The 15917-nt window shown below is 38.4% G+C and overlaps 2 protein-coding genes across 2 annotated transcripts; both read left to right on the forward strand.

The window, feature by feature from the left end:
* The first annotated feature begins 6526 nt into the window (after nucleotides 1-6526).
* Nucleotides 6527-7484, forward strand: LOC101301025 (transcription factor MYB23-like). The gene is made up of 3 exons (XM_004303418.1): nucleotides 6527-6665; nucleotides 6752-6881; nucleotides 6964-7484. Exons 1-3 carry the CDS (start codon nucleotides 6527-6529, stop codon nucleotides 7364-7366), a joined length of 672 nt encoding a protein of 223 aa, XP_004303466.1. The 3' UTR covers nucleotides 7367-7484.
* A 4366-nt stretch (nucleotides 7485-11850) lies between these two features.
* On the forward strand, nucleotides 11851-13651 carry LOC101310342. Its single transcript, XM_004305562.1, has 3 exons — nucleotides 11851-12242; nucleotides 12355-12536; nucleotides 12618-13651. The coding sequence occupies exons 1-3, from the start codon at nucleotides 11851-11853 to the stop codon at nucleotides 13649-13651; spliced, it is 1608 nt and encodes a 535-aa protein (XP_004305610.1).
* The last annotated feature ends 2266 nt before the right edge of the window (nucleotides 13652-15917 follow it).

A 15917-nucleotide genomic window follows, 5' to 3' on the forward strand; every position in this document is an offset into this window, starting at 1 on the left:
TGTTCCCCTTTGCGATTGAAATCGATAAAATCTTTTGGGGTCCATATGATGCTGGAGATCTCTATCAATCTGGTCTTTTATGTCACCCTACGATGATCTCTACTTCTATGAGTTTGGTCATTATCGGACTAGACAAAATACTCTGACTATCCAAGCCCCCAATCCTAGCTAGCTAGCTACACCAGTTAAATTCCTTTTCTCCTAGCCAGCTAGCTACAACCAAATATTTGCATTGGTGACCCGAAGAAATATGGAAAAAATGAGAATCCGAGGCAAAAAATAGCAGAAGCAGAAAAACGAAACCCGCTACAGACATAAGTTTTTGTTTCTTCAATATAAAAGTTGAAGGAAAAACAATAGTGGTTTACAACTTAAGTAAAGGGATTAGTTTAGTGTGAAATCCAAAGATTATGATGGCCACTTAGTAATTATGTGTAATGGTTGTCGTTTATTAACCTCCTTTTTATAAAATTGGGGCCATGCTTAGTGAGCTTATAGCTTAATTAAGACATCCCATTCGTTTGCAAAAAATCTTCACTGACAAGTAAAATCCAAGCTTAAAGGTGTGTGTTAAAGTAAAGGAGAACAAGACTACTTGTTTTTGAAGGGTCAACCTCAACTTCTACAAATATATAACTCAAAAAAGAAAAAAAGAAAAAAAGGAGAGTTAGCGGAAAATAGCAAAACAATACTACATTGTTTTAAATTATACATACGTATATGTCGTGTTTTCGTTATTTTTTTGTTGTTATTATCTAAATACACGAGGAGACTTGGATTTAGAGGTGAAACAGAGGAAGAAGACTAGAAGAGAGAAAGGAACGCGACTCTATTTTCTCTAGTGTGCTCTCAGCCTCTCATACATGAGAAACGAAATAAAGCTTTAGGCCATGCTGCTCTTCTTTTTTCTTTTGGACAAAAAGGCTTTAGGGTTCATTGTTTTGGTGGAACCAACTTTTTTTTTGTCCTGGTAGGACTGGTGTGCGTTTATAGCAACCTATTTGTCTTTTGTTCACTCTATGATTAAAGTGCGCGTGACTTATTTATAAGGCAAGTTGTTCTCGTTTTGGACAGAACTTGAACATGAACCAATTATTGATGATCTGAAATTCTGAATCATATTCGAGCAAGACGGGAGAACGTACTTCTTCGTCTTTAGCTCCAGCTATTTGTTACATGGTTTATCACATTCACGCGCAGCATACATTTCTGGTTGGGTAAGACAATGATGTGTTATTGAAAAATATCTCATGTCGTAAAATACGGCTATTGAAATAACATGAAAGATGATCGAATACGTATTTTATATCGTATGACTTTCACTTGTTACACTTGCTTTAGAATCAGTTGCACGCAATAAGCCTATAGCATATAGAGGCTCTATAGATACCATGCATGCATATTGGAGAAAAACAATGATCATTTTAAAGTCAATAATTCCACCTACGTCTAGAGGAAATCATCAAAGTTGAATTTAGCATTAGCTAGATTTCCAGAATCTTGGACAGCCTAACTAAAGATCTCAACGAAAACAAACCGAACTGCATGACAGTGTTGAATACCAAAGGAAAATCTGTTATGTCCAATGAGGCAAATAACCTAATGAACTAGGGCCTCGTTTGGTTTGTGAAAAGTACAGTCAAGAAAAAAAAGTTGTTATTTTCCTGCATTTGAGAATATACTGAAGGAAATAAAATACTTTCCTGAAGGTTGAGAAAATGTGAAGGAAAATTGTTCAATTCAAAATCCATAGGAACCACTTTTCTATCTCATTTTATTGCATTTATTACTCATAATATATTATTTAAATTAACAACTTTCCGGATAATTTTCCTTGTGTTATCAAATATCGGAACGGAAAGTCAACGAAATATTTCATTTCTCCCCTTCTCTTTCTCTTCTCGTGGGAAAGACAAAATAACTATTTTCTTTTTCACGAACTAAACGAGGCTTAGGTTTACCTAAGTAAGTACTTGTCTTCCTACGAAGCTGGAAGGTCAAGTAATACAAGCAATTAAACTAGTAACCGTCACAAACTGTCATATCTCTTGGTCTATCTTTTATTCAATTGCAAAATCTTAACGCTTTGATTTTCTCTCCTAGTATATCTATATATATCTCGAATTAACGTCGACTAAACTTGTCAGTTTCTATTTGCTTATATCTCTACCTTATCCCAGATCTTGCTGTAGATTCTGGGCTTAGCTTATTATATGTCACTCGATCGGATTAGTTCAATTCCAACAATGCTGTGTTTTACTTGCTACTCTTTGTCATATTAATTTGCATCCTAGTAATCAATAACAGGTACTTATCTTTGCTTTGTATATATGATTGAGACTCATTCAAAGGCGGCAGTATTATATTTCTTTCTGAACACCGAGCTTCTTTGTCTGATGCAGACTTGTTTGATCAAATCAATTTTAAGGGTTTTAGTTTATTTTGAGGTGGAGTTGAACAGACTTATTGGACTAGTATACTACTGTTCAGTAACTATCTCGTTTTGCTTCGTTGCATGTCTATCCTACACGCGTAGTTGTTCATAGAAAATAATGCAAGATTCTGCGAGGATATCTTTGATTGTTAATAGATTTATCAAGCAGCAGGTTTGGAACAAGTTCGATTTGATCTCTTTCTCCCATCATCATTAGAAAAGAAAGATTAATTATAGCAGCTCCATGTATACGTCCGTTAATTTGTTTGTTAATTACTTCGAATAAACGGCTCAATTAGTCGAAGAAATTTGTCATGTAATACGTTTTAAGATACTCTGATGCAAACGCTGGATATACTAGATCTGTAGTTTCATTAATAACAGATATGATCTTGCGGGAAGATCTGTTATTAATCTAATCTGATCACTATAAACAAGTTTTTTTCGTAGTAATCTTACACATTTTACTTAGAATATCATTACAATTTGTCAATTAGTTCTTCTGTACGTCCAATATATATTTTTCCATCAGCAGATTTCAGATAGATAGAAATCTTTGAGAATTGGAGGAATGTATCAACTGTTTACTTTGACTAACTACCTTGTTAAGGATAGATTATTTCCACGGATATCGTCGAACAATTCGATGTTTTCGCAGTCATTTTACTGCCGATTTAAGCATATCTTCTTGAAGCTGAAATACGGCAGCAGCGGATCAGAATCTTTCCAACGTCCAATTCGATCATCCTCGGTCTTCATCAGAATTCAGAAATAGATTTTGCTTCCATAAGCAAATAACTAAGATTATGTTTTAATAGTTGATGATGCTTACAACAAATGTAACTTGTTTCTTTCTCATTTGGACTAAGGAGGAGGTACCACGAATAATAACAATTACCTGCAAAATCTAGGTCAAATGATGTGATAGCAAAAAGCTTGACGAAAGTGATCGGTCAAAAGAAGAACAAGAAGAAAAATCTACTAAATATAGCCCAATAATAGGTTAAGGCCCAACCAGTTGAATTTGCTGCAGAACTGACCCAGCATCGGCAGAGGGAGTGTAGGTCGTGGACTTCCGCCGCTGATGACTGCGGTGTCCGGCGGATTCTGGGTCGTGGACTGCCGCCACAATCCGCCGGAGAGAGATGGGAGAAGATGACGAGAGAAGAGTCGAAGTTGGTTGTCTTTTATGTTTTTTTTTTTTAAAGGTAGACCGAAATTCCTGCCTAGGCCCAGCCCACCTAAGTTCCGCCTAGCCCACATAGGCCCAGTTCTCCTATGCTTTCCTTTTCATCTGGAGTAGGATTGTTTTGATTTCTTACCCAGATCTTGTATATGAAAATTCAAGTGAAAAGATAGGGGTTTGCTAGTGCTTTTGTGGCCAAGGTTATGTGGACTTTGGGTTGTTTCTTTTAGGAATACAAAAGAACACTAAACTATAAGCAAAAACCTCTTACATAACCTAGATTCAAGTCATTCAACTGATCAAAATAGAAAGCTAGAGCAGCTGAAAAGGTAGACCTCTCATCCATGAATTTGCAGCACCAAGATGACCCATTTTAGCTACAGCATCAGTAAGGAAATTTGCTTCACGCTTGATATGTCATGATGAGACTCAATGCAAGGTAGACATCATCGTACGTATATATTCCGCAATATATTTAATATGCCAAGGAATAATCTCCTGACCTGCAACACAGTGTACCAGCAATTTTGAGTCACCTTCAATCTCCAGATCAAGGATATTTGAAAAAAAAAAAATTTTTTTTTGCTCATATACCCATTAATGTGATATTTATGACCAAAAACTAAAGTGACCTTAAAGGGAATAAAGAGCCACACTTGTAAGTTGGTAAACTCATAAAAATTGAGTACTGAATCCACTATGTACTGGACCACTTTCCCATTTCATCAAAGAATGACTAATCCTTTTTTGCATATAGTTCACCAAAGGGGGTAATCCAAGTTTTGATTTTTATTTGCATTATGTGGCAGGACTATGGTGTTCAGATACTACTATATCACACAACCTACTTGGTCGATCTTGATGGCGAGAAGGTTGGTAGAGTGTTGAAGCTCGACTCCATGTTGTTTATCTAGCTGATAACTGGCTTCAAATTTCCTTTTAACCCAAAAAAATGTTCTTGCCTGTAGTTCATTGAAATCAATCACTTCCTCTAAGCGTTTGAAATCTCAACTCAAATTATTGATGCGTTTTGGGTGTCGTACAAATAAACATGGCCATATAATTCATAGTTTACCTTTTTCAGTTTTCACATGCTGTAAATGATGGTTCTTGTATGTTTTGGAGCAAAACTTCAACTATCTTGGTTATGATAACTCACTTTCTGGTAACAATTGGTAATTATTACTGCTCTCACTTGTTGACAGTGTCAACAAACTCTCAATGATGATCATGACTACCTTGTCGATGGCTAAACGAGACACTTTTGTTATGTAAAACACTATTCTTGGTTTCAATGATGACCAACTCAAAAATCAGGGGTCATGAGTTTATTGAGAGTATAGAGACTAAATAGTAACTAATTCAACGACTTCCGGACTCAAGAATTTCATTATAGAACTTATTCACTCAAAAACTAGTTCAATCGATAATGATTTTCAGAGTTTGAATTATGCCGATTAAGAATTCTCTTGGTGTGTTCACAAGGATAATCTTAAAATTTGTATACTATTTGCAGCAGTTAATACAGATTTATCATCTAGAATCCATTCATGAAGATCCAAAACTGACCATGCTCTTCCAATTCACGTAAATCCACCACTACTTCTCTGCTTCTGATGCCCACTTTTTACCTAATCCTGAATCTCAAAAGCAACAATAACCAGGCTCCAGTTTTTAAGTTATTATCCCTGCAGGAACTTGAGAAAGAGCAGGGCCTTTTCCAAGTGGCAATGACAATGTGATTCATTACAATACTAAACTAAGGACTATACGACTAAATTCTCTGTCAGATTTTGTAAATACCTAAATACCTGAAGAGAGCCAATCCTTGAAATCATATGCTTCCACATGCTTGCCTTCAGATTCAAATGCTGCAGATGTTACCTTAAAACACCAGTCTACACATGTTTGTTGCCGGATTTGCTTGTTTCCTAGTATCTAGAAGATATTCTTTTAGATTTTTACCGAGGTACTAATATCACCTAATCTTTGAATCAAAAAAAATCTCAAAACAGTAATCTCCTTCCAGATTAGTAAAAAAAATCCAAATAGGACGCCTCCCTGGATTTATTCAATATGAGATTCACAATTCACAAGTGATCACTGAGTCTTTCAATCAGTAACTACTAACTCAGATAAGAAGAGAAGGGTTTTAGGGAGGTTCTTATAATATGCTTTTGCTAGAGAGTAGACAACAAAAACAGAATAAAAAAGCATCATGAGGGCACAGAATTCTGTGACAAGAAAACATGGCTGATCATGTGAGTAGTGTAAGGACTTGCAAGGACATACACATCATCCAAATTCTCTTCCTCTGTGGAAAAGAAGAATCTAATCTATCCCTGCAAAGAACATGTGTCTCCCTCTTCTGGGTTTCACTAATTTATAATTCTTGTTGCTTATTCTCTCCATGATTCTCTTATTGACTAGGTTTCATACTTATGATGTATTTGACTCTTGTGTTTTTGAAATACTTCACTAGTTTGTGATCCTGACCAAAAGGGTAACTCACTTTTCACTGCTGTCAAAATTTGCCATCATTGCCTTCATAGAACAAATCACATGCATCATACATTTATTTAGAAATAAGGGTGAGATTTTATTGGACAATATGGGCCATTGATCTGCAGAATTCACATTTTCCCTTTCTGCCAAGTCATGTGTACATAATGGTACACATATGCGAGTTTCTCCTTGTTCAATCATCAAATGCATGCACATTGTCTATTTGTCTTTGGAATTTTTCTATATAAAGTTAGCTGAGGTTGAAACTTTTCCAAAGAAAGGTAGCTGGTAACTTGGCTTTAGATAGAATCAACATGCCACATCTCTCAGTGCCATAAATATATAAAGCGTCTCAAGCCTCAGTCATACTACTTTCAGCTAGAAATCACCAAGTGGCAATAATGGTGCCACTAAGCACTAGAAGTAGCAAGAGCAAGGAAGTAAACAGAGGGTCTTGGACAGCAGAAGAAGATCAGAGACTGGCTCAAGTTATTGAAGTTTATGGCCCAAGAAAGTGGAAGTCAGTTGCAACCAAAGCAGGTGTAGTATGCAATTCTCTGCTATCATTCTTTTCAAGAAATGATGATGTATGTACAAGGTTTTAATTTTTTTGTTTTTTATTGCAGGTCTTAACCGATGTGGGAAGAGTTGCAGACTGAGATGGATGAACTATCTTAGACCAAATATTAAGAGAGGCAATATATCAGACCAAGAAGAGGATTTGATACTCAGGCTTCATAAACTCCTTGGAAACAGGTGTGCTACTTTCTCTTCAAGTTCTACCTTTTTGTTCTTGGGGTTCAACAATTGGATTAAGTTGGATTCTGTTATAATTTAGGTGGTCATTGATTGCTGGAAGACTACCTGGTCGGACAGACAACGAGATTAAGAATTACTGGAACTCTCACTTGAGCAAGAAGATCAAGCATAATGAGAGGTTACAACAACAAAATAGACTACTTTCAGAACCATCAAATCCAGCAGCAAAAGAGTTGTTGTTCTCATCCGACCCCCAGAATGTTGAGTTGATGGAGAACAATTCTGTATCAATTGGAATAGAAGATACCAGCAACTCGAAACGCCAGGAGAACTACTTCTTCAAGTCCATGAGCTTTAATGGATCATTTGGGGATGAGTTCTTGTTTGATGGCTCAAGTGCTGAGGAGGGGCCTTTGAATCTGGAGTGGATGAATAGATTTCTAGAAATGGATGAGAGTTGGTTTACTCTGCATGGCATTTGAGCCTCGTTTCAGTTTGTAGTTACAGCACTTTAGACTAGGCTTTTTGCTAATTCTAGGAAAAATCCCACTCTTAGATTTCTCTATGCATGTATTCTTCACTGAGATTTTTCCTTGCATTAACAAATCAATCCCAGCTGGGACTGAATTGCCTCCTATGTTGGTTTTCTGGTTGGTGTGCCTATAGAGTGCACTCACCGGTGCATATAGCCTTAGAACTTCCCCCAAATCTTATTGATACCCGCATAACATTTCAGTAGAAGAATCAACAACCACTAATAGCAGTGAAGTTAGACATTTCATCAAACGTCTTATGCTTACATTAATAAGAAAAATATATATTGATGAAGAAAAATCATCATTCGCTAACATTGTTCAACTTAGACATGCTACATCGTTAGACTCTTACTTTGAACGATGCATTAACTTACGATTTTGAGGTGATTCATGACATCCAAATCGGAAGCATTGTTTCCACAGACACGCCGGACCTCTTCTCTTGCTTTTTCTTGCCACCTTGGATGCATAGACAAGACGATCATAGTCCAAGTAAGACAAGAGGATGTGGTCTCCTGGCCAGCATAGTAGAATAGCTTGCACTCTATCACATCACTGTAATAGTAAGCCTAGCAGATCATTACCACCCTCTTCACCATTTTTAATGGCTTGCTCTTTCCTTCTGATCATGCCCCTCAGTATGCCTTTGATTTCATTGTCCAGGTTATACCTCATCCTATTCTTTTTTGTGGGGATGAATCTGCGTTACATAGATAGATTTCGACACATTTAGAAAATATTAGGTAAATCACATTTTCAAGTACGATCTCTAAATGACTAAATCACATTACGTGACATGATCTATGTAAGTGTCAAAGTCGCATTTTATCAGGTGACATTATGCTCCAGTTTGGTTGAATGATCACTTTGACATTAAGTTATGTGTCGTAATAGTTGTGTTGCTAAATTTAATTCAATGTTGAATTGTTAATAGTATGAAATGTGGAATCTTATTCATTTTAGTACCTTCAACCTGGGAAGTAGAAACCATAATAGGCCTCAAGCACTAGAACAACTTGCTATTTCTGAAGTTCAAATTGATAAAGTAGTCTGGGGTTCACATCCAAAACCAATTAACAATGGGTGGAATGGCCCAAACCCTTATTAACCCACAGGTAAGGTCCCATATTCCCGATATGGGATATATATCTCAACACGCCCCCGCACGTGTGGCGAATCTTCAAGCCTAACACGTGGACAATATTTGGGTGACATGGAGTTCGTGTGGCCATTAGGCTTCACACGTGGACGTGGGTAACCCGCTCTGATACCATGATAAAGTAGTATGGGGTTCACATCCAAAACCAATTGGCAATGGGTGAAGTGGCCCAAACCCTTATTAACCCACATGCAAGGTCTCATATTCCCGACGTGGGATATATATCTCAACACAAATATCTTCTTTCCCTCTTCATAGCTACTTCCAAAGGCTGTTATTGCGATGGCATCGCCGGCAAGGTTTTGAAACTCCGGCGCCACATCTACTTCACAAGGCCCTTCACCACCAGCTAGCTTATCCCATCGACTTATCAGGCTACAGCAACTGGTTTCAAATGCAGGCATGCACCATCCCCTGTTTTCCCAAATCTAATTTTCATTCCATGCAGGCTAGGTTTTCTAATGAAAATTGCCTGAAAGAGAAAGTGGGCGTGTACCTTCAACACCTCGAGGTGGAAAGCAGGTATAATGAGCCTTCTGCGCTTGGCCCATTGTTTTCAACTCCAAGTTGCAGAAGATTGACAAGAGGGTTCAATGGTGGCTTTATAATGTGACCATTCTTGTCTTCTAATATCGACTTGATCAGCTCCGGGTCAGCTATTACTAGCCTTGGCCTTGTTTCAGCCCAACACAGACTCACATTCCCTAATCAAGCAAATCACACAATCGTAATTCAGAATGAGAGCTACACCACTGAGATTCACCAAAGTATACTCATTATACTTAAATCAGTTACCATAGTTTTGCACCATTTGACAGAAGAATGGGAAGACACTTGAGGCAATGTGGTGGTTGAGGGACAAGGGTTTGGAGCAAGCTTCCTGGCTGGAGCTACTGATCTCTTTCATGTCATCCTGGAAAAGCCTGTAAGATCTTCCTCTGATCTCTTGCTTTCTTAACTACTTCTCTAAGCTTCTGGGTCTCCACCAATACACATTGATGACTCTCAGAGCAGAACAAACAATCAGTAAAACCATAGAGAAGACCAAAGTAGTGTTGAAAATGTGATAGTCTTCCATTGTTTGTCTTTTGTTGCTGATTGCTCAGTATGTTTGGATTCCAAACTGAGATCCAGTACTGGTGAATATATAGCTAAAAATAGTCAACTTCTAGGAATCTGTTTCTTATTTATCATTAGTGTGATATTGATTTGTTTTCCTTGACGAACAAGACTCAACACATAACTAAATGCTCTTTTTTTTTTTTTTTTGGTGAGATCAAAATGCTCTTTCATTTCCAAGCAATGACTTCATATGGCTGTTCTATATATACCTCTGTTCATATGGACTGGTTGTGTACTTGTGTTCAATATCAGTTGGGTTGGGCCTTGGGGGAGTCCCTGTTTTCTAAACGATAGCCCAAAATGGGCTTTCGGGAGTCGATATTCCGCCATGTGCAAAGCTACTTGGGCTGCAGTCCAAGAGAAATTTCTCCCACTTACCCAGTAATATTGTAGGTCTCTTTCAAGTTCTTTTTCTTTCTTTCTTCATTTACTAATCTTTGATGTATTTTGTTTCTTCATTCCTTCCTTCTTTTACTGATCTTCATTTTCTATGTGTTTTGCATTCGGCTATGGAGGAATTGAAAAGAAAACAATGTGTTCGCCCTTCACCCAAGTGATTTAAATTTAGTTCACTACATATTCGAATCTTGGGCACGTCCTTGATTTATCATGAATTTAAATTTAGAGTCAATTAACACCCTAATGTTGTAGTGAGTCGATGCCATATCAGTTTTAGTTGCGCATTTTTTTCCGATTAGAAAAGACAATAAAAAACAAGATTACAAATAAAAAGTTCTGCTACAACTACCACCGCACTGAATAGTAGAAAAGACAATAAAAAACAAGATTACTATTTTGCTACGACTAAATAGTAGTGATTTTGGTCGATGCCGTTTCATGGGTATGCTGTACGTGAAACAATTTGCGAGTATGCATAGTCAGCATAGAACTGATCTTTTTTGGTAAGATAAATAGAAGGGACCAAAGAGAATTGGGAAATTTGAAACACAGCAAACAAACCAGAGAAGAAGCAAACAAAGTAAATGAGAATCGCTTTCGAAATTTGGAAGGGTATGTGAGAGTTGTCTGATGGCAGAGACAGAGTCGTACGTAGAGAGCAATAATTGTAAATTGTCAGATACAGAGAGAGGTAGAGTGGCCGTTGGTGAGGGCTGAGCTCCAAAAATGGGAGAGAGTACAGACAGAGGAATTAATGGTGGAGACAAGTCGAGCAGACCATAGCACAACTGGGACAAGAAGACAACCTCTCTCTCTCTCTCTCTCTCTCTCTCTCTCTCAAAGTCTCTAGCTAGAACGTTCACGTGCATAACAAAAACCCAGCAGCCCATGCCACAGCCATACTCAGAGTCTCAAACTCAGACTCTTTTGCAGTTTAAGGACAATCATCTTCAACGTGTAGCTGTTGATGTACCTTTCTACATGTATTTCTTCATAAATATGTGTACAAGAAGCTAGATTGCAACAAAAATGGAAAACTCAAATGTCGTTGCCTAAACAAAGGGTAAGATTGCTTCATTTTCGAATTACCCTAATTGAAAGTCATGTACATTAGTACATATGCTTGTCGATACAAAAAACCAAGCAGATTCAAGCATAAAATTGAATTTATTAGAGAAGTAAATAGTGTAACAAAGAGTTATGAAGTCGTATCAGTTCATTCGGCTTCACTATTGAATTTATTAGAGAAGTAAATAGTGTAACAAAGAGTTATGAAGTCGTATAAGTTCATTCGGCTTTACTATGTTAAGTAATTTCATAAAAACCAACCAAAAGTTCGGTTTAGATTCTCAATTAAAATCTAGAACTTACAATTTTAATGGTTTGTTCTCATCGATTCTTTTTTATTGAGTCGTACGATTTCTCGTTTGTTTCAATTATTTTGTTTAAAGTTATTCTATATAAACAATTATGAAAAAAAAAAAAAACTACGAGTAAATGGGCTGCGACATCTGTAGTTTCTGGTTAAAACCCTATGACAAAACCCTAGCACATATTTCATATAGATGAAACAAAAAATGGTGAGAGGGACTCCAATCTTATCCTTCCCTACTCTTACTCTGCGGAAGGGTTCAGTCGGTTATACATTCAAGCCTTGAAACTTGAAAAGATCTTTCTGTTGGGATTTCCCAAGAAAGAAGTACTACAAGTTCAAAGAAAGAGCCCTGCATTTTACAATCCCTTCATAGTTATGCAGTCTAATTTTGAAACAGCAGACCTCCCTTCTCAGCAACACTTCATGGACACCAACTCCTCCTCCCCTGTTTTCTTTAACCCCCAAAATCAAACCCACCCTAGTTTCCACCAACAACAGTTGAGTCATCACCTTGTTCATCCCATTCCCATTACCCATGAGTTGTTTCAAGGACTGCACCCACAGCCAGAACAAGAACACCAATCTGGAACAGCTCACTGGCAGATGAGTCCTTTAAATTTCAAGCTGGGTCTGAATGAGAACAGTGCCAGTGGTCAGGCTGCTTTGCTTGATCAAAACAACCCACTATTTCTTCAGAGCCGTCAACAAAATTTAGGCTTCAAAAGTTGGCAGCCTCAGGAATTTAGCACTAGGAAAGAACCCTTTTGGTAAATGAATCCATACATGAATAAAGTTACCTGCTTTACTTGTTTGTCTCTATTTTTCATGTTGGTGTAGATTGTTTTTGAACGCCATGTGTTTGTGAAAATGTCTGTGCAGGAAGCCCAATGAAACAGAAGGCATGAATCAGAAGCAAGAAATTCAAGGAGAGATGTGCAAGGAGTTGGAGGGCAAGTACAGGCTTTATGGTGAGCTTGAAGCAATTTATAGCCTTGCAAAGATTGGTGATGTTAATAATAGGCAAACTGGTTCTGGGTCAGCTCTGACTAATGAAAACTCCCCAAAGAATGTGGACCTTGTTACCCCTGTGCCTTTTGGTGGTTCTCATGGTCTCAATGCTGTCCCAGCAGCTATAGATGGAGTTGATGACGGGTCAGAAGCCTCCATTGAAGAAGAGGTTTCGTATAGGAATGTTCAGAAGAGGAAGAGGAAGAGGAGAATGAAGGAGCAAATGAGTTCATCGACGGCGCGATTTTTCGAGGGGTTAGTGAAGCGTGTGATGGATCACCAAGAGAGTCTGCACAACAGGTACTTGGCATTGATTGAGAAAATGGACAGGGAGAGGAGGGAGAGAGAAGCGGCGTGGAGAATGCAAGAGGCTGAGAAGCATAAGAGAGCAGCCATTGCCCAACTCCATGAACAGGCTCTAGCTTCAAAGAGAGAGTCACTCATTCTTTCATACATTGAGAAAATCACAGGCCGAAAGGTCAACATTCCTTGTAGGGAAATACCATCATTGTTGCAATGTGATTATTCAAATGGAGCTAGGGAGGGGGAGTTGACACCGGCCAAAGCTGATCATGAGACAAATAGCAGATGGCCTCAGAGTGAAGTTGAGGCCTTGATTCTAGTGAGAAGTAATATAGAACCCAAGTTTCAGGAGCCAGGGCATAAAGGGCCTCTTTGGGAACAGGTTAGTGCTTCAATGGCTTCGTTGGGTTATCAGAGGAGTGGAAAGAGGTGCAAAGAGAAGTGGGAGAACATCAATAAGTACTTTAGGAAAACCAAAGATAGCCCAAAAAAACGTTCTCAGCAGTCCAAAACTTGCTCTTATTTTAATCAGTTGGATCAGTTGTATTCTAGAACACCAATCACCAATCCCCCATCATCTTCTTATTGTTCTAGCAACCCTGCAGTTAGCATCGAAAGGCAAGGTTACTCGGAGCTTTTACAAGCTGTTATTACAGGGAGTGACACAGGAGTTTCAGAAAACCTTTCTAGTGGGAACTTTGAATTACTCTCTGAAATGGGGTCCAATAGGTTGGATTTTGATGGCTTTACTAATGGTAAGGTAGAACATTTGCGAGAAAACCATGGAAGGGAGATGGAAAACCATGAGGATGATGGAAGCATGGAAGAAGAGGAAGACATTCATGGTGATGATTCTGATGAGTAGAGTAGAGCATGACTATCAGATAGAATAGAAAGGTAAGCCGGTTTATCACAGCCTGTAGTGTAGTTGTTTTTGAACCTAGGAACTTTGAAGTGATCCAATGCCATCAATTTATTTCTGCTATTTGCTTGTGCTTCAGGCCTTCTTATGTAGTTCTTATGCTTAGAGCGACAGACTTTGAGTTAAATTAAATTCTTTCAGAGTTTATTTATTGGAAAATGTCTACCCTATTAGGCTGTTGGTTAAGTCTGCTATTCAGATAATTCCCGTTCATGAATCATGATTAAGAGCGCAAAATAATCGATTTGATGATAAGCTTTGTAGGACTAACAATCATACCAGACATCCATCATTTTCCTATTAGTTTTAGTTAGGACCAGCCTTTTTACCAATATTGGTAGTACTTTAAACAGGCCATTTCGGGTAGAAGTGGAAAGACCTATACTTCCAGAAATGGAAGCTTAACAAGTCCAAAATGTTATAATATCCAGACCAAAATAAATAAAATAGTAATGAAAGGTTTCATGAGTTACATAAGTTACATGAGTTACACAAGGTTACATGAGTTACACAAAGAACATGAATGGTTTTGGAGTTATAGTCAAGGCATGAGTTACAGGAAGATTCATGAAGTACCATTTATTGGGAGAGCATTAATGAGGTCTAGATGATTCCTCCTTAGCCTATAAAAGGAGAGTCATTTGCTCATTCCATGCATCTCATCCATCTCAAACATCCATCTTCTAAGTAGAGAAGAGTGTCCACTCCAAGTTGAGAGTATAGAGTAGTTGGTAGCAAAACAAGTGTGAGAGAGGGTTTCCTTCAAGTAGTGTTCTTGAAGTTGTGTATCTCGTGTACCTATTATTTTATAGTGGAAGTTCTTGTTATTGCTGCCCCGTGGACGTAGGGACGTAGGCACATTGCCGAACCACGTTATATCTGGTGTTCCCTTTCCTCTATCTTTTACATCTTTGCATATTTATCCTTTGTGTGGTTTGAGTTGTTACTACCATTATATTATTTTTCCCAACAGTGGTATCAGAGACCTGGGTTCGTAGGGCGTGGGCGTTAAAATGGAAGGTTCAAGGAGTACAATGGTTCGACTCAACCACTCAAATTGGATTACATGGAAGCCACGAATGGAGGACATACTCTATTGCAAAGATTTGCATGAGCCCATCGAAGGAGTTGATGCTAAGCCGGAAGGGACTTCAGATGCTAATTGGACGAAGATGAATCGTAAGGCAATCGGTCATATCCGAGAGTGGATGGATGATAGTGTATTCCACCATGTGGCAAATGAGACTGATGCACATGAGTTGTGGACAAAGTTGGAGTCGTTATTCGAGAAGAAGACCACCGCCAAGAAAGCCTTTCTAATTAAAGAGCTTGTCAACATGAAGTATCGTGAAGGCGTGAGGGTCACCGAGCATTTAAACAACTTCCAAAGTACAATCAATCAATTGACGACCATGGGGATGACGATCGATGATGAATTACAAGCATTGCTGTTGTTGGGGTCGTTGCCGGACAATTGGGAGACCTTTGTCATCACTGTAAGTAACTCTGCTCCTGATGGTAAATTGACTATGGATAATGTTAAAAGTAACATGTTGAATGAAGAGACAAGGAGAAAATCCTCTAGCTCTAACAATAGCCAAGTCTTTGTGGCGGAGAATAAAGGTAGGAGCAAGAGTAAAGGACCTAGAGGCCATGGAAGGAGTGCAAGCCGATCCAGAACAAGGTTCAATGGAAAGTGCCATCATTGTGGTATTTTTGGGCACATGAAGAAAAATTGCAACAAGTTTAAAAAGGATCCTAGGGAGGCTCGAGATGGCAATACTCATCAACCGAAGGATGACACAAAGAACACAACCGCTACTGTGTGCAATGATGTGTATGAGTTCTTTTGTCTTGAAGGAGAATGCCCACATGCTGACGATACTCCCGGTGTTGCATGGGTCGTTGATTCCGGAGCCTCTTTCCATGCCACTCCAAATAAAGAGTTTTTCTTGACATACAAAGGTGGTAAATTTGGGATTGTAAAGATGGGCAATGAAAGCTACTCCAAGATTGCAGGAATTGGAGATGTCTGCTTTGAGACCGATTTGGGCAACAAGCTGATGTTGAAAGATGTTCGACATGTTCCGGGCCTACGTCTCAATTTGATGTCAACCGGTGTGCTTGATCGAGAAGGTTTTCATCATCATGGAGGAGATCAAAAGTGGAGGCTTACCAGAGGATCACTAGTGGTGGCTAGAGGGAAGTT

Source organism: Fragaria vesca, linkage group LG6 (assembly GCF_000184155.1).
Source record: "Fragaria vesca subsp. vesca linkage group LG6, FraVesHawaii_1.0, whole genome shotgun sequence".
NCBI classification, from domain to species: Eukaryota; Viridiplantae; Streptophyta; class Magnoliopsida; order Rosales; family Rosaceae; genus Fragaria; species Fragaria vesca.